Genomic DNA, 23,810 nt, shown 5'->3' on the forward strand with positions numbered 1-23,810 from the left:
TACAATGGAATAAAATTAAAAGATGCTAAAGTCAACCACAACTCTCAAGAAGATACATAAAAAAGAGGATTCTACATAGGTTATACAAAGATTTGGCTACTAGTCAACCGTAAGCCAACTACAGCTACACCAAACCTGCATGAAGATCTCAAGAACTCAACAAGACCTAGAGCAAAGCAAAGTCAACAAAGGAGATACAAAGTTCATCAAGAGATTTGGACCCCTAAGTCTTCCAATGCACCTAGTCAAAAGCCAGATGCAGACAGTGAACAGAGGCAAGCCCAATTGGAGAATCAAACAGATAATGGAGTCTTCACAGTCAAAGAAGAACAACCCAACCAACATGAATGCAGCTTCAAAGAAGACAAAACAGGTATGGCAAAATAAACCTTCAAGGCCAGTTTGGTCTTTCACTAATTCTCTTTTTGAGGATTCAAGCTTACTTTTACCTGAAGAAATGTTTGTAGTAAGCACAAGAATGTAAACAGTCAAGTCGTCAGGGTGCAAAAAACACTCTTTGACATAGTCAGAGTCAGGCTGCTGAGCCATAAAATGAGCAAAGCATTAGTCCCAAAGCTTCAAGTCATATTAAACTCTGTGCTAAGAGTCGTAGTTATTAGACTTACGCTCAAGCTGGAAGAGTTTGTCATATCTAAGTCATGTCGCTCATGCTGGATGAGATGAGCATAAGAGTCGCAGTCTATTAACTTACAAATGATGGAGTGTCGTAGAGTCCAACACTCACGCATAATGCACAGTAAGATGAGAGCACATATCCTCGTCAACGAAAACCATTCTTAAAGTGGTGCTATCTTGTAATGTCAGGACAAGGGTCCTACGGGGCAAGGCCCAGCCTAAGGGGTCAGGGACCTAGGCCAAGGGCCTGGACTAGACCAGTGTGGACTAGGGATCCGCTTAGGGAAAGAGCTAGGAGATAGGCCTATATAAAGGGCGGTAGGGAGGAGGATCCTACGTCTTAGTCTCCTAGGTCGTACATTGGTATCAGAGCTCAGGAGGGAGAGCTATGGAGGAAGGGAACATGGCATGGCTTGTGCGCCTCTCTCTCTTTCTCTCTCTCTCGGTCGTTCATGAAGAATCATGGAGAAGATCCCTCTCTTGCTAGCTATGGAGGGCGTGGCTATCACGTTTGGGGAAATTTTTTGCATGATTTGCAAGCGAAGGAGCAAGGAAGGGGCATGGCCGTGGGTACTGTCCCTCGTAGAGCCGAAGGGAAAAGACTGCGGGAACGCTTGCTTCTTGCAAGGAGGAGGGAGGCTTGAGGCCAACCGCGTGCAGGACCGCTTATAGGTGGCGGTGACGAGTTCCACCTGCACAAAAGTCGCCCTTCCTCGGCTCAGTACGTGCGCGCTACGACATGGGACAATTTTCGTCACAGGGGCGTAAGCCTTTGCAGGTTGTGGGAGCCGCCATAGCCCCTATCTCCCTCGATGCTGCAGATTCGTCGTCATCGCTGCTTTGATTTCATATTTAGGTGCCCTAAGGCCACCCTAGGGGCTTTCCCCACAGCAGGAATACGCATGCCACACACGTCCGTAGTCGACGGTCAAAGTCACATGCATGGACCATGCAAGCCGTACACAGGCAGATCTCAGAATGGTGATATGACCAAGCTTTGCACGACGGCATAAAATTGTACAAGGTGTCATATATGAGCAGGTCTTAAGAAGGCGGCATCGAACGAACATGCCCTCACAGATTTTGTAGGAAGTTTTGGCATGGCCACATTGATTTTTGGAAGATTTCTTTAGCCATACATATTGACCTTGAAGTGACTATCACAATCTCTTTGACGGCACAGACGATAATGCTCATTGATTCAAGGATCTTTGACACATTGATCCCGTAAAGCAGAGCAAATTGCCAAAAGCACTCACTTTATTTTTTCCGTAGTTGTTGCAGCAGAACCACATAAAGGTTTTTCATGGCATGTTTGCATGTCAATTTGGCATCGAAATTCAAGGAACTTTGCTTGCAAACATCCTTCTACCTAAGCCATGGAGCTTGCACGGAGCACAACAAGAATGACATGATGTGCAACATTGGGGATTTTACTTGAGACAACAGGAATCACGACTTCTCAGCAATAATTGGTATTCAGCAGGGCCCACTGTGAGCAATAATTGGGCCGACTTGTTATTATACTTCAAGAAGACGACATGCATTTTGAAGTGTCTGCACCCAGTATTGCATTACTCAGGTACGCTTTGTTTGTGCAATAGTTTCTTGGTGATTGTATGTTTTTAGTATGGTATCCTACTTGACAAGGTTCCAGGGACATGAATCCCTATCTCTTTAAGCATGGGATACATAAGTATGCCGAAGCTATTGTAGCTTGCTAGGTAGTAGGCAATATAGGTACATGAAGCATAATGGATATCCACAGCTATGAGCTGAATTCCATGTCGAACACCACATGAATTTTCACTACGCCAACTTGTCAAGCAAAGGTTTCTTGGATCAAGCAGGGTTTGATAATAGCTGACATTTGATAGCTTAGCTGTCGATGACCATCGGGCAATGTTATGATTCTCAATCTGTAGCAAAATTTGGCAAGGCCATTTCCTTATGAAATTTTGACAAGGTCAATCTTTTTCTGCTCGGACACATGTGTGTCACCAAGAGTATCTGTTAGCTATGAGCACTCAGGTTCCATTCTTGTCTCATCCATTTCATGAACTTATGTGAAGCAAGGCTTCTATTTACGCATCTTCCATTGCGACTCCCCATGTTCGGTCTATGCTATGAGCATACGAACTTGGGATGGCGGACTTGACAATATGCTTGCAGGTTATTTCATTATGTGACAGACGGGCGTATATGCTACACGGGACGTATCTATACATACGACACCTCCTACTCATGCAGCAGATATAGCTATGCGCCATTGTTAAGCAAGTTTTCTTCCACAAAATATCGGGCCAACTGGTTACAGCAACGACCAGGTTAGCCAATTTTACAATCTGCTTATTTTTCCATGTTTACATCTTTGATTGGCAACTATTGCTTTGTGCAAAGCAATGTTCTTTGACAAGTTTACATGAAGCAAGGCTTCTTCCTTGTGCCAAGGTACTGCCTATTGATTTGGTATCAAGGGCATTGGCACGCCAGTTTGAGGAACTGTTACGATTCGAAATTGATGTCGAATGTGCAAGGCACTTATGGTTTTGGCTCTCACGCTTGAGGCCGTCATAGTAGCCAAGGGCTTGCAATTTTGCATGCAAGGCATGTTGGTCAGGTGGATTGAACTCCACAGCCTCATGAATTACGCTTCTGCTATCACACTCGCAACTCTGTCAAGGACAAGATAAGTGATAGATTGTTGCACATGATTTTTGGTTGCTGTCACCACACAACAACACTAAATGGCACCTCAATCTAGGAATTAGTTCACAGGCAAAGTGCCCTACTTAAGTCACCCTCATACAGTCACGACCCCTACAATATCGATGGGTCAAGATGTGTTTTGTGTTTTTTGTTACCTCTCTTGATGAGAGAGTCATACCAACAAACTATGGACTGCTTATAGGATAAGCTGCAAGTTAGGCATAAGATGCGTAAGAGCACACATCTTGGGTACACATTCTAGAAACTTAAGGAAAGTTCCTCAACCCAGCATGCTCTCCTCCTCTCTTTTTCTTATTTCTCTCGCATAATAATGAGAATCTTTTGAACATGTTTTGTTTGGGAGTCAGCCTGAGCCAAGGTGCTCTAACTCAGCTAGAAAGTGGGCAACATGCCATCTAAATTACTCTTCATCGGTTCAGTCGATTGAAAACTAATTGCCATAAGGGCTATGAGCCACACACATTGGCTACGAGTCATTGCCAGATCTTGGGTAAGACCCACCTGTTGGTATTCCTTGGAAGACTGTTCTCCAGCTTGACCAGATATACCCAGTGGACTCCTCATCGACGTTAATGGCCAAGCAAGAGTCTTGCCATTACATATGGGTATTTCGTATGCACTACATGTTTTGGTGTGACGATGGAGCTGAGTTTTGAATGAACTTACACTCGCATAGACTGGCTATAACACGGCGTATAGATGCAGCAATCATTTGAGACAGCATGGCTGTCCGTAAGAGCTAGGTATTTCACTTGTGTGGATCACCTGCTCTCTCTATAGCACTACAAGCGTCTATGGCAATACAGTTTTGGGGTAAGACCCTGCGGGTAATTGCTAAATCACCCCATATTCATGGAGGATCACATTTTGATCTATTCTCGTTATACTTTCAAGGAAAGAAGTCCACAATATACCACGTGGTAGTGAACGAATTCAACTTCTCAAGTTGATTCCAATCATTCTGTACACGGTTGACTATGTTGGTTACCGTTACTGGTTAGTTGAGCAATTTTCTACAAAGGGTCTTACCAAGGGTTTTGACCACGTAGATTCTAATCAACGGGTTTGGATTGCAAAGGCAACACCCCGGGTTTCCAGTGCAATGTTGCTTGTTTTTTCACAGGTGGACGACATGCTCCTCTGTATTTGAATATAGGTAAGTGAAAATCTCCAGGTACGCATCTATTGATTTGGTATTATTCCAGTTTTTAGTATGCATTGCTTGGTTTTTCCAAGTCGTTTAAATACGCTTGAATATTTTAGAGCCATGCCAAGGGCATATCGTAACAATGTATTTTGGGCCGTAGTGTCCACTATACATTATGCTGTTATGAATCCACTTGTAGGATTCGATTTGGCACATGTTGTCACATGGGATACAACATGGTCTAGGGACTCAAGGAGTTCGGTTTAGCCAGTGTGGAGCAATGAATGAGGGTCCCTCTCACTTTTGTCGTAAAGTGTTTAGAGCTACCTCCACACACAAGTACATCTTGTACTTGTAGGATGTTCTTTTTCAGACATCCTTAGCGGAGAAATATTCCACATGTGGCGAATATGAGTCTCTGGGACTGACACTGGCACCCCCTATTTCAAATATGTGTCACGACAAAGTCTCTAAGTGCTGGTCAAATCTGTTTTCTAAATTATTTTCAGCACGATGTATCAGGAGCAATTTCAGTGGCCAAAAATTGTCGGATACTTACAATGACTTGTTCAGCTACAAGTATTCCTAAACAACATTTCAGAGGGTTGTTTATACATATAGCAAGGCTATAAGTTGTTAATGAAAAACTTTTATTGTCTGTACCTAGAAGTGATCAATGTTTCACCTTCTATTGTGATTCAGACGTTTCAGCAAAGCTTGCAAAAGATTGCAACTAAAAGTATTTAGTTTCTTTTCAGAACTATTTACATTCCTTTTAATGCGTGCTAGGCGCATCACATTTGCCATAAGTATTGGCAAGTATCATTATGGATATATAGGTTCGGGTTTGTTTTTGCTAAATGCATGCACACTAGGTGTTATGGGTCCTAGTGTTTAACAAAGGCTGATTTGGAACGGCATGTATATTCCTTAAGTTGTTGCTTATGAAGCATTTTGCACTCTAAGTGCAATATCTCTAAGAGATTACTTTTGGTACTACTAATCACCAATAGAGGTCATGGATCGGTTTGGGCGTTTGTGGATTTTTTCAAGTTAACCACAATGGTTATTTCGGACATTGTTGATTCCTCATCAATGCTATACACTACTGTGATTCCCGTTTATCAGTCATCTGGGACGACTGTCTGTAAACCGTGAGGAAAACACACCTCAATACTGTCAGTTATCCAAGAGGATAGGCAGATTACAAAGAGTAATCTTGTGCTGAAGGATAAGCAAAGTGCGTACGTTAGCACCAAGCGATCCAATTAGTAAGCATTTAGATTACAAAGAGTAATCTTGTGCTGAAGGATAAGCAAAGTGCGTACGTTAGCACCAAGCGATCCAATTAGGAAGCATTTATTGCTCTTCTTGGAGTTTACTTACTATCAGTTAATGCATGTTGCAACTCGGTAGTCTCTTCATGTATAAGTTAGGTTCTCAACCTTGACACTCGTTAGGGTGGGGTTGTTTACTGATGAAATTTGAGAACAAGTCAAGGACTTACACTTGGCTGATGAGTTAGGTCAGCAAGTTACTTTCACAGAAAGTGAAAAGTAGTACGCTTCAGGTACATCTTTGTCGTGATAACTCGTTTAGCATGCTCAGGTGCGTTCTAAATGGAGTCTATACACTAGATGGTTGCAAATGGACAACAATGTGGAAAATCAAGATGTTACTCTTGGTTTCGTTGAACCTCCTGCGGAACCGTGTTCCGGGCAACCAAACAGCTAGATCCATGAGGGATGCCACTTGGGAAAACATTAGTGTTCTTAAGAAGAAGTTCTCCACTTTTGTTTTCGAGGAAGAAAACTCTTCTTAAGGGGATAGTAATGTCAGGATAAGGGTCCTACGGGGCAAGGCCCAACCTAGGGGGTCAGGGACCTAGGCCAAGGGCCTGGACTGGACCAGTGTGGACTGGGGATCCGCTTAGGACAAGAGCTAGGAGCTAGGCCTATATAAAGGACGGTAGGGAGGAGGATCCTACGTCTTAGTCTCCTAGGTCTTACATGTAAAGCCATGTCATATGCTTTTATAGCTACACCATCTTTCTGAAGAATCCCTCAAAATATTTCTTGCACAACATATTGTTTTCCATGCATTTCTGTATGTGCATAAATAGAATGTCCCATCATTGGATATATGCATTAGACATTCTTTTTTGCTTCCACCCATGCACCTTGAGTGGACTACAATATGCAAACCAATGTTCCATCATGCTACCCTCTCATATTTGCTGCCTTTTTAATTCCATATCTATCAACAAATAATCCCTTGAGTACTTTCTTAATATTTTCTATGCTAATAAGTACCCCAATAATGCAAGTATCCTAAAGGCACTTTTTTCCCATTGGGATTTTTCTTTTGGTCATCCAGGACGTATTAGACCCTAATTTAGAACCTCATCATTCTACTTCCCTTGTACATACTTTTCTTAAATAAACAGAAGCCTCCTTATTATGCTATTACAACAAACAAATGCAACATCATCTCTCACATCATCAAATTGAACCTCATCAACAAATTCAATGACAAATGAAGACAATCAGCCCAACAACAACAAATCAAAAACCTTCTACAACCTCCACGGGACGCTTTTCGAGAGTGCTCGAGGACGGACACTAAAATCGGGAAGGGAAGAATGTTAACTAAGTTAATGTCAATTAACAAAAGTTGCTAAAGACCAAAGACGCATGGATGCACATCGAAGATCAACATGAAGAAGCAGTAAAGATTGAAGTTACACATTTTTCATATTTTCTCAAAATGGTCATGTATGGTAAATTCCCGATTTATTTCAAGCCATTGTAATATTTTAATGTGTTACGTACTCAATGGAAGTTCCAAACTGCAAAGAACAGGTCAGTTAGTATGCATAGGTAGCAGATTCAGTAAGTGGTGAAGCCCTAAAGGCCTTGAACGCCCGGACATTGCATATTTTTACGCTAGGTATATAAGGCAATATGTAAAAGAAATTAGGGTTCTCAAACTCATTTATTGAGAGCGAGGTGTGTGGCTATGGAGTCCTTGAGCTTCTCTTTGCTCATGTGACTTGGTTAACACTAATCAATGCTTGATTTTCTTTCACTATACCTCTCTCATACTTCTTGTGATTGCCTATGATGTTTAGATTAGCTAGATCTTAACTAATTAGTGGTTAATCCCGCTCTAATCTTGTGTGATTGCCCTCTTTTGCTTGTGTGTGCATGTAGATTTGATTAAAGTGTGGTGCTCGATAGATCTATGTGTGTGTGTGCTTGCGATTAGTGTGTTGCATGATATGATTAATGTTGTATGCGTCTTACAATCGTCAGTGTGTGTGATTGGATTGATTGGAGGTGAAGAGAAGTAGATGTGGAGATTGCCATGTAGTGTGGCTTAGCTCCTCCATAGGCCAAGAAGCTCACCTCGTAGAGTCAACCATTCGTGTTGCCATGATTAGCTCATTAATCATGTGAGTGTTTCCATACCCTAGCTGGGTAGCCCTCAACATTCTGGCTTAGCTCCTCCATAGGCCAAGAAGCTCACCTCGTAGAGTCAACCATTCGTGTTGCCATGATTAGCTCATTAATCATGTGAGTGTTTCCATACCCTAGCTGGGTAGCTCATCCCTCCGAATTGATAATTTTGTTGGTCATTGGACCTATGCAACGATGAAACCCCCAACAATGCGTAAGTGAAGGGTGAGTTTAAGAAATGAAAAGACAGATGAAGATGGAAGGTCAAAAGACATATGAAGGTAGAAAGTCAAAAGACCTTTTGTGTCCATATAAAGAGATGGTCGACTTCACATTGTATATTTGTGTTTCTTTTTTCGTTTATTTTTCTTTGAAATTTTCTTCTCTTTAAAGTGACATTGCTCTTCCCCCCCCCCCCCCCCCCCCCCCTCTCTCTCTCTCTCTCTCTCTCTCGCGCGCGCAAAGATGTATCCGTCCTTCTCATGTTCAACTGATACTGTTACAAACCTACGTGCTTCGTCATTGCCCACGTGCTAAAGTCTAACACATCGTTTTTGTTGTTAATGAGAGAATCTTTGAATTAAGAATATCTTTTAATATTTTTAAATCCATTAAAATATTAAAAATTTATTAAATCTTTATGAGACTCTTAAATGAAAGCACACTTTCACAAATAAAAATATATATAAAAAATTCATTGAGTCAAATATACTTCATATCACGATTCAAAGAGAATCAAACTCCTATAAATGCATACTTTAATTTCTTTTTCTTTAAGACCTTTTTGAGCAAACAAAAAAGATCCATCTAATACAATAAATCCAAAAGGATAAGTCCTCATCATCACTGAAAACATTGAAAGTATGTCTAGTTAAACTCTTACTTGGGGCTTCTTTTAATAAACCAAATATTTCAAAAAGCCTGCTTCCTTATGTAAATAAAGAGTGCAATGAAATTTTAAAAGGCTAGAAGGGAAGGAGAAGAAAATGAAACATGGTCCTACCAGTGTTAGAAAAAAACCGAGGTATAGTGTATTTTAACCGGCTTAAATCATAAAATCTCGGCTAGATTTTGAGCTTGCCTTTAAGAAAACCGACAAATTCACACAAGTTTTAGTGTAAATATTGGCAAAAACTTCAACATTTGACCTAAAAATCCGTAGAATTTCAAGTTTGCCCTTATTTTCTTCGGTTAGGAAAAATGTTTTTTTCTAGCCCTGGGTCCTAGGGAACCTCTCTATATAAGAACTTAAAGTCTTGCGTTTTGACTTTCCAATACCTCAAAGCTTCTCATCTCCTACCACCCTCCGCTTTTCTATTTTAAATGTTTTTGCATTTCAAAAGAAAAGAAGAAAAGGTGTTTTCGCTGAAGCGTACGGTAAAAGCAAAGGGAAAGTGCCACTCACCTTGAGGTTGGACAGAGGGAGGAAGTGAGGAAATGATCGCCCCAGGCGGAGCTGATGATGAAGGAGGAGGAGAAGTTGGTGCCGATGAGGTAGGAGGAGGAGGCGGCGATGGCGCTTCGAAGAAGCTATAAGGCTCGTAGCGAAAGTAGCAACTGGTCAGATGTAGCTGCTCGCCCAGGGTTGAATCGCAGATTGTGCGATAGGAGTGGGTGGACAAACATTGCGAGCATTCCGACTCGTTAAGGTAGCCAAGGCATTGGGCTACGGCATACTCGCCGCTAGCACTGGCAGAGGCGAAGCCGCCCTGCTTGGGAGCGAGGGTGGTCACATTCTCCATTATAGCTGCGATGGCGGACAAGGCCACGGAGTTGGTGGTGGGGGCGTAGCAGTAGCCGATGACGTAGCTGGTGTCCAGCTCGAAGAAGGACTCGTTGTTGTAGCGCAAATAGCAGCCGTCCAGCTGAATGCGCGCTTCCTTGGATGCTGGGCAATCTTGTTGCGGCAAGCGGACCGTGGCCTTTTGCATGCACTGCCAGCATAGCTGCAGGCTCTGATCGCCTCTACACTGGAACATGGCATACACCGTGTCCTCGTTGATTCCTGCCGTGGTGATCGCATACTTGCTGCCTTGTGACGCCAGACTGGTGAGGTTGCTCAGCGCTGTGTTCACATTCCGTTTGAAGGTGCTGCTGAGCGTGGAGGTGTTAGTACTGTTGCGCGTGCACGCTTGGTAGGGGGAGTCCAAATAGGAGCTTGCCTCTTCTGCTCGGCTGAGGATAAAACCCGAGCTCTCATGCCCTACGTGGCTTCAGAGCTCCTACGTGGCCGCCCCGACCCCTTTCTCCCTTCCTACGTGGCCGCGCGCCTTTTCCAACCCTCGCCTTTCACGCTCGCCATAAACCTCTCGCACAGCGGCAGCCCCCCACGTCTTTGGAGATTGCGATCTCACGTGCCCCACCCTTCTCTCTCTCTCTCTCTCACACACACACACACACACACACCCCCTGCGGGCCCTTCACTGAAACCCCGCCCCCTGTCTCCTCAGTTAGCATGCAGGCTCGTTGCTGCATTTTCTGAATACAGGAAAAGGCCCGTCAAAATCCTCCCATCACCCCCTATTGAGCAGTGTTTCGCCGATTTAGTGTATCATCGTGCTCCAAAAGCAGCAATGCCTACCATGCCTCTCCTCAGAAATGTTTCGCATTACAAAGTAGATGGCTCACCACTTCATCCTCTGCATGCAAGTGATTGCTACATTTTCTGAATACAAGACAAGGCACCCATTTCCCATTCGACAAGGACTACAACATCCTCCATCATACACATTGATACATCCACGCAGATGCGGCTCTACTTTAATCCGCAATTCTTTAGCTCGCCGCTGCCTCTCCCCCCACAGCATGACAATAACCTCCACGATTCCCTTGATAACCCCTCCTTTTCAGCTGGCTGCCTGTGCGGCATTTGTTGATTGATGTTGCGGCTAATTCGACCATCCCACATAGGGCCAATGTAGAGGAGGCTAAATCAAGGGCACGTCCAGCCTCCAAGCAGTGTTCGAGGTATTCACTGCTCACAACGCCTCGCTCTTGATGTATTTGGGCAGAGATGCGGCAAGATCGCCGCCGCCATCCCAAGCAATGCAATGTAGCAAGACTTGAGCTATTGGCCTTGTTCTGCCAATGCTAGCGATTTTTTATTGTAGCAAAGAATGGACTCTCAGAAAATTGACCACCAGCTAGGCCTCTGGCACGGGGTGAAAAATTGAGCATTGCCCATAGCCATTCCCCTTCCTTTTCTATCACCTTCAACAATTTGCTGGACAGAAACAGAAAGCTGATAAAAATTGTACAAGCATTTGTATCATCGTCGCAACGATCTTGGCTTTTATCCTCACCCCCTTCCGACATGGCATGTAATCAAGTGCTTGCTCGCCGTATCCATGTTCAAAATCCCATGAAAGGTCCTTTTGATGCTTGCAATTTGCATTGGGATATCTTGCATGATTCCCATTCAAAGTATAGTGCCCTTCAAGTAGCTTATGTTCCTTGGAGCCGAATCGACGACTTTCTCATTGGGGAATGTGCAAAGGAGGATGCGCCGACACATTTCAATATACATTGGAAAAAGGTGAAGCAACCAAATGCATCAAGTAGGCCAACTATCGAATCACACCTTGCACAAATTGGATATTGGTGTGCTTTTGGACCCGACGACTATCGCGGTGAAGCTCCTAAACCTAACCCAAAAAGAAGAGGTCAAGAAGGCAAAAACAAATCAAGATGTCAATGCCATTTTGTGGTTTCCCAACTCTATCTATACCCTAATGTTGCAAGGATAAACTTTATCCAATGGAATCATGTTGATGTAAATGACAATATTTGCCATGGTAAAAACTATCACGGATCCGAGAAGAGGCTACAATTTGCACCATGCTTATCACAACAAATGAAGGACTGGATCTTAGACATGCTCCTCAAGGGCTTCACCCCACAACAAGTGTTTGCGCATCACATAGAGATGGCAGAGAGAAATATGATGGGTGGCAGCCTACACACAAGTAGAGATTTGTTTCTCACAATGCGAGATGTCTTGAACATCTCTTGCAAGATGGAGGACATTACATTTCGCACAAGTGCTGATGATGCAACTAGCGTTCACAATTGGGTGATGGATAACCAAGCGCATGTTTATTTCTACCAACCCATGAGTTCTAGTGAAGACAAACCCTTTACTCTTGGAATTCAAACAAAATGGCAGCTGGACATCATGAGCAAGTACGGCCATGATAACTTGCTTGCCATGGATGCCACCTTTGGAACCAACAAGTACAAGGTATGGTTTAAAATTTAGGGATAGGTTTTTTACAAGTCTTATACTTGCTATTCTATATTTACACTAAGTTTTCATGTGGTCTACAACTTTGTAGTTCCATCTTTTCACCGTATTGGCTTTTGATGCCTTCCGCAATGGTGTGCCAGTTGCATGGAGTATTACCTCCTCTAGCACACGTGTCAATATCTCTTGTTGGCTTACTGCATTGAGGAATCGAGTTCTTGATCATAGAAAAGGTTGGGAACCAAATGCTTGGATGGTGGATGATGCCGAAGCTGAGATTCAATCATTGCGGTGAGTGTGACATGATATCTCTTCATACTCATTTCAGCCATGTTTTCATGTGTCTTTAATTACATTCATAGTTGTGCTATAGGGAAGTCTTTGGGTTGCCCATACTTCTATGTATTTGGCATGTGAGGAGGCCATGGCTGAAAAATCTTGTCAAAAAAGTAGCAAACCCAGTGGTACGTGCCGACATGTTTAAACATCTAGGGATGATTATGCATATGCGTGGTAAGCAAGGAACAAGCTCCTATGAAAGATAAGATGAAGCACACAATTTGCTTAATGAGTTCTTCCTCAAGTACGAAGCTGAAGAGAAATTTATCAACTACTTCAAGCACCAATGGTTGCCTTGCATTGGTATGTGTTATTCTACAATGATGTTTCTTTCAAAGCTTTGCTTGCTGAATTTTCTGTTTTGTACCCCTTTAATGATTCATCCCGGATGATAATGCATCTAGGTATGTGGATTAGAGCATCTAGGACAATGCAGCTCGCCAATCAAGATACAAACGGTAGCATAGAATCTTACCATGCATTGTTGAAGGCTAGATTTTTCTGCGGTCGTCGTACCATTCATGGCCGACGCATTGATTGGTTGATTAAGGGGTTGGTGAGTCGATGCCATCCCTATTATTGGTATCAAGATATGCTCAAAGAGTCAGGATTCAAGGAAAACTTCAAGATCATGGATATCGTGAAGAACTCGGTGGCTAGAGCTCTAGACATCCCCGATGAAAATGTGGGCTTCTATGCTGATGACCCTCGACATGCAAGGGTTTTTAGCATGTCAAAGCAGCTCCATTCCTACACCGTTCGTAATGCTGACACTGAGTGGGCCACTTGCGAGTGTGATTGGGCATTCCGAGGGAATATGTGCAAACACCAAGTAAAGGTGATGATCTTGGCAGGGTTTGACATCAAAACCATTGTACAAACGGGTTTACACATGTATACTATAGCAGTGAATGATAGTAAGTATTTGCTTAATTTGTGGGCTACTTCTTTTACTTTTGCATGATGCAAAACAACACCTAGGATCATCCTTACTAATTGTGGTTTTGTCTTCTTAGATCATCCATGCACGATGGTCCACAGGGATGACCTTGATGATATACCTATCTCCTCTCTTGAGGAGGTACACACTCTTCATAGCTTTGAGGATCAAAGAGAAGATGAAAATCATGGATCCACAGTGAAAGGGCCAAACCCCACCTCAAATGTCTTACTTCTTGAGATACAAAATGCAATCGTGAAATCCTTGCAACTTGCAGGTATATGCAAAGCATTATGGAGCAGGTTTTCTCCTTATTACTTTGTTTTGTTAATGTTTACACCTTAAAGATGTAATTTTGTGCATGGCTTCACATGTAGGTGAGGATCTTTTATTACTACAACATGTCAAGCGGTCTTCATTTCAGATGCTAGCATCCCTTCAAGCGTACAAAGCATGTCACTCCTCTATGATCCCCAATCCATCAGAGGGATTGACGCATATAGAGGATGGGTTTGGGACATCCTTGGTCCGTGCAAGGCCTTTCATTGAGAAGGGGAATCACAAGAAGCGAAAGAATGCACCAAAAAAAAGTGATAGCCAAGTGGATTTGGAGTCATTTCCCCTACTTCCTAGAAGGAAGAGAGTGACACTCCAAGGCATAGCTGATAGACAAGCAAAGGATGACTTATGTGAAGATCAAGAAGAAGAAGATAACCCATAATCCTACCATTTTGTTGTTCTCTTATGCCTCTTTATCCTTTTTTATCATAGTATTACTCGGTGGTATATGTTTTAAATACCATTTTGTAGAGAGAGCTTTTGAAGACATGATCACTTTTCGTATATGGTAAAATCCTCCGCAATATGTAAAAGATCAGTTATTTGGGAACATAGAGCTTCTGAAAAGTTTTGGTGTGCACTTTGTTAGCTTAAATAAGTTGTAGCAGCTTTTGGGAAAAATGTGTTTATTATTTCTCAATTGATGAGAACATATCAACAGTTTCCATTTCTTTATTTCAAGAAAATGCGCGCGCGCGTGTGTGTGTGTGTGTGTGTGTGTGTGTGTGTGAGAGAGAGAGAGAGAGAGAGAGAGAGAGAGAGAGAGAGAGAGAGAGAGAGAGAGAGAGAGAGAGAGAGAGAGAGAGAGTATAGGATTGTTTCTTTCAAATCTTTGCTTCCCTTGTCAATAGATCTAGTCATGGTGAGATGGATGCATAGGTCACTGCATCTAGAAGTGTTGTGGTTTGTGGCAGCTATGATGGTGGTGTGTTTTTCCATGGTCTTTTATGTCCCTAGTGCACGGCTTTAGGTGAGTCAGTGAGTGGAAGTCAAAGACTGGAAGAGGAGTGTAGACTTAAAAACTCCACATCATGCAATCACTTGGTACTCAAGGATGCTCCATACATCTGTGCATGGCATTTTCTCAAGCTCCATGAGCCATGGCAGTTAAACGATCAGCTTTAGAAAACCTAAAATCGACCTCCACTTGTGTCGAATTACTCCCGATGTCCATGCCTATTGCATTCAGAGCCCTCCGCAAACATCCACCAAACTCTCCAAAACTTTGACCATAAAGTGGGACTTCAAGAGCAACATGCTGAAAATATTCACCTTAAATATGAAAAAGTTCCCCTCCAAACACATCTGCATTTCCACCATAGCAAGTAAAGAAAAATGCATAATAAAAATTAAAAGTGGCCAGCTTTTGAGAGTTGTGAGAAACTTCAAATAGAAAATTATCACACTAAGCAGCAATTTGTCTTGTCTCAAAAGAAAAAACAAATGACAACACAAGAACTAGGACAAGATAGATATTACAAATGGAGGAGATGAAATATTGATGCGAAAAGTTACAATTTTGGGGACGATATTACATATTTATGCCAAAAGTTACGATTTTGGAGAGCAACCCAAAATGAATAAAACCAAAAAACCATCGCATGGCACTAGGTAAAGCTGAAAGATCCTCCTCATACACCTTTTTTTCTGTCTTTATTTTTTGCCTTAGACCGTGTGTTGTGGGAAGGAGGGCAATGAGGCTCACATGGAGGAAAAGGGGCTACACTTGAAGGGGTATCATTTGGGAGGGGAAGAGGCTCCACTTCATGCATTAGGCCAAGTTTTTCACACATGAGCTTCACACTCCCCTCCAAGTGAATGCATGCGGAGGGACGTGTAGGGCTAGTAGCTTTACAGGGTTGGCCAAAGATCATTGTTTGTGTGCGAGAGATGTTCTTCTGGGAAGCACTTGTACCGACATCTTCTTCATAAGTTTGGCCATAGCTCACCTTCTACTTCGAGGTAGTCTTGTTCAACAACAATGTGGTGTCTTCCTTGCTTATAATTGGTTGATTTAGTGGAGGAAAATAAGCCACATGAATTTCCTGTTGCTTTGCTTGATTTTTTGGAACACCACAAGTCCTACTTAGCACCCTATCTACCATGCTTGGTTCCACAAACACTTTTGGTGGTATGGAGATCTCTGTTTGCACCTCCACATTCACAAGGTGCTTTTCTCCAGCTCCCTTTTCTCCAATATTGAGAGTAGCAAAGCCTTGTACAACAACCGAGATGTCTACATCTGTACCTTCTTCATTAGAATCAGAAGATATAACCAATACCGTCGTGCCGGAAGGAACTCGGCTTCGCTGTCTTCTTCGTCTTCGTCGCCGCTGTGAAATCCTTTGTGGAGCTAACATGGTTTCACCTTTGCCATCAGAACTAGAGAGCACAACCATGGGTATTGTAACAATTAATGGCCTAATAACTTATGTGTAGCGGAAATTAGCATGAACATAGTGGGCATTTCATTAGAATAGATTCCTAATGAGAATTACAAGAGTGCTTGGGTGGAGAGAGCAACAAAAAGCATAACACCTAGTTAGATAGCATCGACAATACTTTCAAAAGAGAGAGAAATTAAGCTATTGACAACAGTTGAGGACCGGATTTGCATGGAGCCGGTCCCCCCTCCAAAAGGCTTTGTATTATGGTTTCTCCCATCAAGAGAGACATTGTACAATACAATTCTTTGTGTTCCTTCAAGACTAGCTAGTGCAATGAAGATGGAAGCTTCATACACCAAGCAAAACACTTAATCAAACACAACTTGAATTATCCCCGTTCTCAGACCCAAGACCTCACACACCTTCGAAGATGGTGAGAGCTAGCAGGGTATGAGAGTAGATTGAGAGGAAAAAGGAGTATCTTACAAGAAAGATGTACATCTCCTCACATAATCACTCATATTAGCATAGCTTAGCTTAGTAATTAGCTTGGTAGAGGAGGTGAGCATGCATTGAAGCTTGGCTCTTGGTTGGATTTGCATCCACATGCCAAGAGAGTGTTGATGTAGGCTTCTATCTCACAAGCTTAGAGTAGGTGATGAGCTCTCCATTAAAGCTTGGGAGGAGATAGAGTATTCTTCCTTCACACATGGTCAAGTGTGAGTGTGTGTGTCCATTCCATGCAAAAATGGTCCATAGAGTATTCTTCCTTCACACATGGTCAAGTGTGAGTGTGTGTGTCCATTCCATGCAAAAATCAGCCCCCTCTCTCTCTTGGGCGAGCCCTAGCTGCTAATTAGGTCTGGCTTTTGCCTCATTGGACCTCCCCAGGTCAAGCCAATAGGTATTAAGCAGCATAAGTGATAGCCTTCTGACATGTGTCCCCCTTTCCCCTTTTGTGAGAGCTTTAGGTAATTAAATAATTAAACTAAACTCTCATTGGACCCCTTTGTCTCCTGGCCAATAGAAATCAGGCAAGCCATGGGGCTTCTGAATGCTCATTGGACCCTTTGGGAGACTGCCCAATAGTCTTCTAGGAGACTTAATTCTCATTGGTTTCTTTTATTAAATGTTTTTAAATTAATTAAACTACATTTACTCTAGCTTAATTCTCATTGGTCCACTTCAAGGGTCTTCCAATAGGAATTGGGCACACCTTGTGGGCATCTGGCCTAGGGAGCTGACATGTGTCCCTCATTCCCTTTGTGTAAAGGGAGCATGTGTGTGTGTGTGGCTTTCTCTCTCATCCCCTACCTTTGGGGCTCGCCCCCTCCCATGTAGGGATGCGCAAAGACTTTTAGGGCACACACAAAGCATCCAATTTTCCCTAGGGTTGACCTTTGGACACAACCTTTGAATTTTGGAACCTTAGCATTTTGGAAGTCTTAATGGGCTGAACCTTAGGGTCTTTTTAGTCCATTGTTGCACATGGCTCTTTTGCAGATGCCCCCCCCCTTTGGATCCCTATTTTCCCTCCTTTGGATCCCTACTGTGGCCGGTCTGCTAGCTTAACCAATATTCTAGCTTTTTCTCCCTTGGCACTTCCCCACATTAAATGATCAGTTTAATATGAGAAAATCATTTAGGAGAATTAGATATTGATTATTATGACAGGTATATTTCCCGATATGTCAGTCCCCATCTGCACAAAAACTTCATGAATGAATCAAATTGAAAATGATCATTTAAGCCCGCTTGGATACTAAATTCCGGCTGCCCTAAATTCCTTCCTGCGAGGATTATGAGCTCGTCGAAATAGAGCTTCCATCAGCGGCTCTCAGGAGGGGTGATTTAAGGCTATCCTCACCCTCTATGAAAGCGCAGCTGCCTATGTGTGCATTTACGGATTTGTATGTCCTTCACAATGCCCCACCCCTTAGCCCTCTCTCTCTCTCTCTCTCTCTCTCTCTCTCTCACACACACACACACACACACACACACACACACACACACACACACACACACACACACACACACACACACACACACACACACACACCTTGAATGGCCGGGTGGCGGGGGTGGAGCTGCAACAGGCTGGAGGTAGGGGGACGGGAGAGAGAGAGTGAAAAAGGCGAGGAGACAGGGGAGACGGGGAGTTTTGCTTTTTTAATGATAGGAAGTGACGGCAATGCAGGAGGGGGGTTGGAAAAGGTGCGTGGCCACGTAGGAAAGGAGAAAGAGGTCGGGGGGGCACGTAGGAGCTCTGAAGCCACGTAGGGCATGAGAGCTCGGGTTTTATCCTCAGCCCTTCTGCTCCTTGTCCTTGCTTCCACAAGAGGAGGAGAACGAGGGCCATACGGGGCATCGCTCTTCCCTTGGCGCCCGCGCCCATGGCACCTGAGCTCGGATCGGTCGTAGCTTCTCTCTTCTTCTCTGAACTTCACCTTTTGTGCCCTTTTCACTGGGCCGATTCGACACTCTATGACGGAAACTTCAGCGGCTAACAATGAGAGAGAGAGAGAGAGAGAGAGAGAGAGAGAGAGAGAGAGAGAGAGAGAGAGAGAGAGATTTCAAACTTTAAGCTACAACCTTTCGCAGCCCATTACCTCACGTTCACACAATGCAGAACTAGAATGCTTTGGTTCAATTGAAGTCAAACAATTAGGTCTCTCTAATTTCAAAAAGGTAAACAAGGTGAAAACCTCACGCTAGGCTCAAAAAGGTAACAATTTTTGCTGTAATAAATTGAGCGATTATTAGAACACATTTGAGAAGTTAATGGAGAGAGAGAGAGATGCACATGATTGCCAACACATTTGTAAAGTTCTTTCTCATATATGTATATATATATATATGTGTGTGTGTGTCTGTCAAATAGCATTTAACATTCCATTTTTCTTTTTAGTTTATTAAGCAAGCCATCATGTGAATCAATGCTAGAAAAAAATCGGGGTTGAGTGTATTTTAACCGGCCAAAATTGTAAACTGTCGGGTAGATTTTGAGCTCGTCTTTACGAAAATCGGAAAATTTACACAAGTTTTCGTGTAATTATCGACAAAGGCTCAAATTTTGACCTAAAAATCGAAAGAATTTCAAATTTGGCCTTATTTTCACCGTTAGAAAAAATATTTTTTTTTATAGCCGAGATGTGAACAATCATCTTTTAAAACTATATGGTGTGAATTTTTTTTAAAAATGACTTGAAATGTCAACAATCAATCAACTTTTAAAATTATATGGTATGATTTTTTGTTAAATGTCTTGAAATATGAACACTCAAAGTTAATGTGATGATGACCATTGAATGGTGAGAGATGCAAAGAGCAATTGCACTTATTCTCTACCCCTCTCCTCTGGCCTTCGTGGTCAAAAACCTTTCAAAACATCTTAAGTGCATAAGTCTCTCCAATTTTTTAAACAAAAAAGCTTTAAAAATATCTTAAGTGCATAAGTGAAGGGTCATATTAGGAAATCAAAAGACCCTTGAAAATGAAAATTCAAAAGACTTTTTGTGTTGATATAAAAGAGATAGTCAAGTACACCATGATACATTTGTGTTTTTCTTCTTTATTGTTCTCTTATTGTCCTTGCATTACATAAATAGTGAATATATATATATGTTTGAAGTAAGTATTCGAATACCTTATATTAGGAATAGTATTATTCTTCTACTCGTGCTCTCCTCTCTCTTGTGTGTGCATTCTTGTCATTTGTATATGAACGAGTGGAACTTCCATCGCCTTTGGTGGCGGTACCACCTACGACAAAAAGAAACTGATCAAAGCAGTGAAAGTTCCTTGATATCAACTTCAATGGTGGTGTGCTTTTAGTGAGAGTTGTCGAGACAACACCTCATTGATGTAAACCTGAGTATCTTCTTTGTATCATAGCATCACGATTGGATATTGCCTCAAACTTCCAAAGGGCTATTGCTTACAACAACAAAAGGAGAGAAGTCATTCTTTAAGCCATTTAGTGCAACTATTTACTTCTTGGCCACCTCTTGCTAGGCATATGTCTATTCTTGTGTAAGGGCATTCTAAGCGACTACATATACATACAAATAGAGAGCAATCATTGCTCCTCAATCTCTGAAAGTATTTCATATAAAAAGTTCATCCAAAAGTTGAGGTGATGCTAAAAGTCATAAACGTTGATAATTTTGCTTGCTCCAAATCAACATTGTATAGAGTACTTGCAAAATGACACCTCTCTTCAACATGCAAGCATAAGTATTTGCATTTGGGGAGAGTCTCGTATAATAATCAAATTCTAATAGAAGACATCAATACATGTCAATGGTTAAATGCAGTTATATTATAATCAATATTATGAGAGAGAGAGAGAGAGAGAGAGAGAGAGAGAAATCTAAACACGCATCATGCCTATAATGTCTCATAGGAGAGAAAGCTAAGGTAGCTTTGGCTGTAGAGGGAACTGGCGTTAGCGAGGGTCAAAGAAGAAGGGGAGAGAGGCTGATTTGCAGAAAGGCATCGTACCATTCTCAACTTGCGAGCATGTAGGAAGGACCCATAGGCAAGCTTTTGAGTTGTTGAAAGGTAGCAAACTCCTCTCCAATTGCAAGAAGGAAATTATAAGTTTTTTCTCAAAAATTTCCTCTTCACTGCAATAGGCCGAAGACCTGCTTTGTTGCTTAAATAGGTCGCTTTGGCCTCTTGGGTTGAGGGGCAAGAAAACATTTCTCTTTAGGCCTCTCGCCTGCAAGTAATGCACCCACAGGTCGACACGGGGCGAGGACACCGTGCTATGCACCTTGAGCCCCAGGTTGGTTGGCACCCGCAAATCAAGGGTGGCACCCTACTCATGTGCACTGGCTCAAGTCCCCTAATTGGTTTGGCACCCACAAGTCAAGGGCTGCTAAAGAGGATACGCCATCAAGGGAGCCACATTAGCACCACCTTGCACGCAAATAGGAAGGGGAAGGGCCATCCTCCAAATATGGCTACAGACATTGCAGCCAAGTGGAAGGCCACCCCTATGTAGAGATGCCTACTAATTAGTGCTTGTGTCATTCCAACATTCAATAAAAGCATTTATCTATGAACAAGAAGCTTGGCACTCTCCGTGAGTGTGCATTCTTGTCATTTGTATATGAATGTGTCTAATAATTAATGCTTGTGTCATTCCAACATTCAGTAAAAGCATTTATCTACAAACAAGAAGCTTTGGACACAAGAGAGAGCTTGTTCTCTGTTTTTATGACAGCATATTACCTTTGTTTTTTGACTTGGTACAATGCCTAATATGTTACAATCGTTACGTCCCATTTTCGCTTTGCGTAACTTACCAAAAAAAAAAAAGATTAGACTTTATATAAATTGATGATCCATATCATTTATAGAATGAATTTTAAATAAAACATTGTTCTTCTTTTACATTTGGGAAAAAAAAGAAAACATGCAAGCTTGTTTGCATGGAAGAGTGGGAATGTGCTATTCCCACTGCAACATGAAATTTTTAGTGCATGCATTTCTTTGTGTTTTAGTGTGTTCAAAGGCGTTTTAGTGTGTTCATTTCTCTACTTGTTAGTACCAAGTAAAGAGATCAAAGGATTTTACATACGTTCTATTTCAATATTTATCTCAATTTTTTTGCTCTCTATTCTTTGGTATCATTTGTCACATTTGTTCATCAATGATGTATTGCTGTTAATCTTCTTTGTTTAAAAATTGATGGAAAACTTTGTCTTCACCCATGTAGTGGTTCCGTTGCAAACTTGCTCATACCTCATCTTTTTTGCTCATTGTTGGATGTGGCCGTGGTTTTTAACATGGGAACAATCCCTTAAAGAAATCACAAAAACAAAAACAAAAACAAAGCTCTATAGTGCAATTAGAGGCTGCAATTGATATCTATTACTTGTGTTAGGAGTGGATGGTCACCAAGGGCATGCAAAATCCGTGTGTGTGATCGCCCAGCCATAGATTGAAGATCTGTGGAGCCACAAATGCCAAAGATGCTTTGAAGCAAAAATGCCATGGAGATGAAGCGTTGTCATAGATGGCTTTTTGGAGTGCTAAACATCTTCAAGGAAGCAACTTTTGTGTGTGGATTTGTAAAGCCCCTTATCTAAGATCAACATCAGTGTATTGCTTACTTTGCAAGCTCAATAAAAGATGCCATACGAGTGATGAGCATTGTTAACTCTTATAAAGTAAACGAACATCAAAATGCTTTGATTGCATTTTCAAGGCTTGCAACTTATAGCATGAGTGAGTTTACATACATGTAATATGTAATCACTCAAGATTAGCGCAATAGTTTAATGAATTACCCATTCTTTTGGTATTAGACGGCATGCTGAAGCTTCATTAGTTGTTCCTCTTCTCTCGAAGTTGGTGTAGAATGCAAAGTACTTTGAGAATTCCCTCTTGACTTTATGGTTGCAAAAATTGAAGTAGCACCATTGATTACGTTGTTAGCGTGCAAACGACAAGGAAAATGAGTGCCTCTATAGTCTTGTACGAGTCACACCATCGAAAGGACGAACTATTGCACCGTCGAAACCACCTGCACAATAAGCACCTGTAAACATTTATGAAGAACCCTTCGAGCATGAAGCACACTTGGAATTAGGAGAAACCAAGGACATAATGACGTACCCGTATCGAGTAGATGTCCATAGAGTATCCATAGGCTAAAAAAAGATAAAAGATGAGAGAGATATGGCCATTCGAAGTTGAGGGTGTACTCTCTCTATAAAATGGGGCCTCTTTTGATCTTTTATTCCAAGGGATTTCTTCTCTGTCCTCAGCCGACAAGGCTCTCTTGCAAGGCTCTATTTAATTGGACCATTTTGGACTCATTTGGGTAGGAAATAGGGTAGCTGACGACTTTTGGGCCAAGGAAAGGGGTGGGAGCTAGTGTCCAAGGAACCAAAAAACGGGCAGGCAATCACCACAAGCATCACATTGGACCTCAAATGGTTTTGAGAGATCCGGTAGTGTAAGCACAGGTTGAGAGATAAGCTTTTTTTTAAGCTTTTCGAAAGCATTGTTCTCCTTAGCAAACCATGTATACCTAACGCTTTTCTTTGTTAGGTCATGTAATGGTCCCGCTATTTGTGAGAACTTTTCTATGAAGCGTCTATAGTATGCACACATACCTATAAAGCTTCTTAGTTCATGAAGATTCCTTGGTTCGGGCCATCCTTTTATTACCTCTAACTTTGATGGATCCATTTGGATGCCATCTTGAGAGATAATAAGACCTAAATACTGAATCTTTTGCAAGAAAAATTCACTTTTCTTTCGATTAACATAAAGTTTATTCTCTCTTAAAACTTGAAATATTACCTGGAGGTGTTGCTTGTGTTCGTCTAATGAATTAGAGTAGATGATAATATCATCAAAGAACACTCCAGTGAAGTTTCAATGAGGCCTGAACAGCTTCTCCATCAAGCGATTGAATGTGGCTGGTGCATTGGTCAAGCCAAAAGGCATGACAATGTATTCATAAAGACCAAATGTGGTGCGAAATGCGGTCTTTACAATGTCTTGATCAACTATCCTTATTTGATGATAGCCACTTTTTAGGTCAATCCTACTGAAGTAGGTCGATCCTTGT

The 23,810-nt window shown here is 42.0% G+C and overlaps 3 protein-coding genes and 1 pseudogene across 3 annotated transcripts in view; 2 read left to right on the plus strand and 2 right to left on the minus strand.

Moving 5' to 3' along the window:
* Nucleotides 1-11,286, minus strand: part of LOC147427403 (cysteine-rich receptor-like protein kinase 10) — a 51,465-nt gene extending 40,179 nt beyond the window's left edge. The window contains exons 1-3 of the mRNA XM_086496728.1: nucleotides 11,182-11,286; nucleotides 10,788-11,061; nucleotides 9,377-10,138 (exon numbers count right to left, since the gene is read on the minus strand). Coding sequence (XP_086352854.1) covers nucleotides 9,377-10,138; nucleotides 10,788-11,061; nucleotides 11,182-11,286 — 1,141 coding nt within the window. The remainder of the gene's footprint in view (nucleotides 1-9,376; nucleotides 10,139-10,787; nucleotides 11,062-11,181) is intronic.
* Nucleotides 11,285-12,759, plus strand: LOC147427404 (uncharacterized). The gene is made up of 3 exons (XM_086497062.1): nucleotides 11,285-12,211; nucleotides 12,306-12,505; nucleotides 12,588-12,759. Exons 1-3 carry the CDS (start codon nucleotides 11,285-11,287, stop codon nucleotides 12,757-12,759), a joined length of 1,299 nt encoding a protein of 432 aa, XP_086353188.1.
* Nucleotides 12,760-12,839: 80 nt separating this feature from the next.
* On the plus strand, nucleotides 12,840-13,838 carry LOC147427405 (uncharacterized). Its single transcript, XM_086497063.1, has 2 exons — nucleotides 12,840-13,470; nucleotides 13,570-13,838. Exons 1-2 carry the CDS (start codon nucleotides 12,840-12,842, stop codon nucleotides 13,836-13,838), a joined length of 900 nt encoding a protein of 299 aa, XP_086353189.1.
* A 1,625-nt stretch (nucleotides 13,839-15,463) lies between these two features.
* On the minus strand, nucleotides 15,464-16,231 carry LOC147427406 (uncharacterized; annotated as a pseudogene).
* Nucleotides 16,232-23,810: the final 7,579 nt, after the last annotated feature.

The sequence above is a fragment of the Adiantum capillus-veneris genome, chromosome 23 (genome assembly GCF_014529385.1).
Source record: "Adiantum capillus-veneris isolate H3 chromosome 23, ASM1452938v2, whole genome shotgun sequence".
Lineage (NCBI taxonomy): Eukaryota > Viridiplantae > Streptophyta > Polypodiopsida > Polypodiales > Pteridaceae > Adiantum > Adiantum capillus-veneris.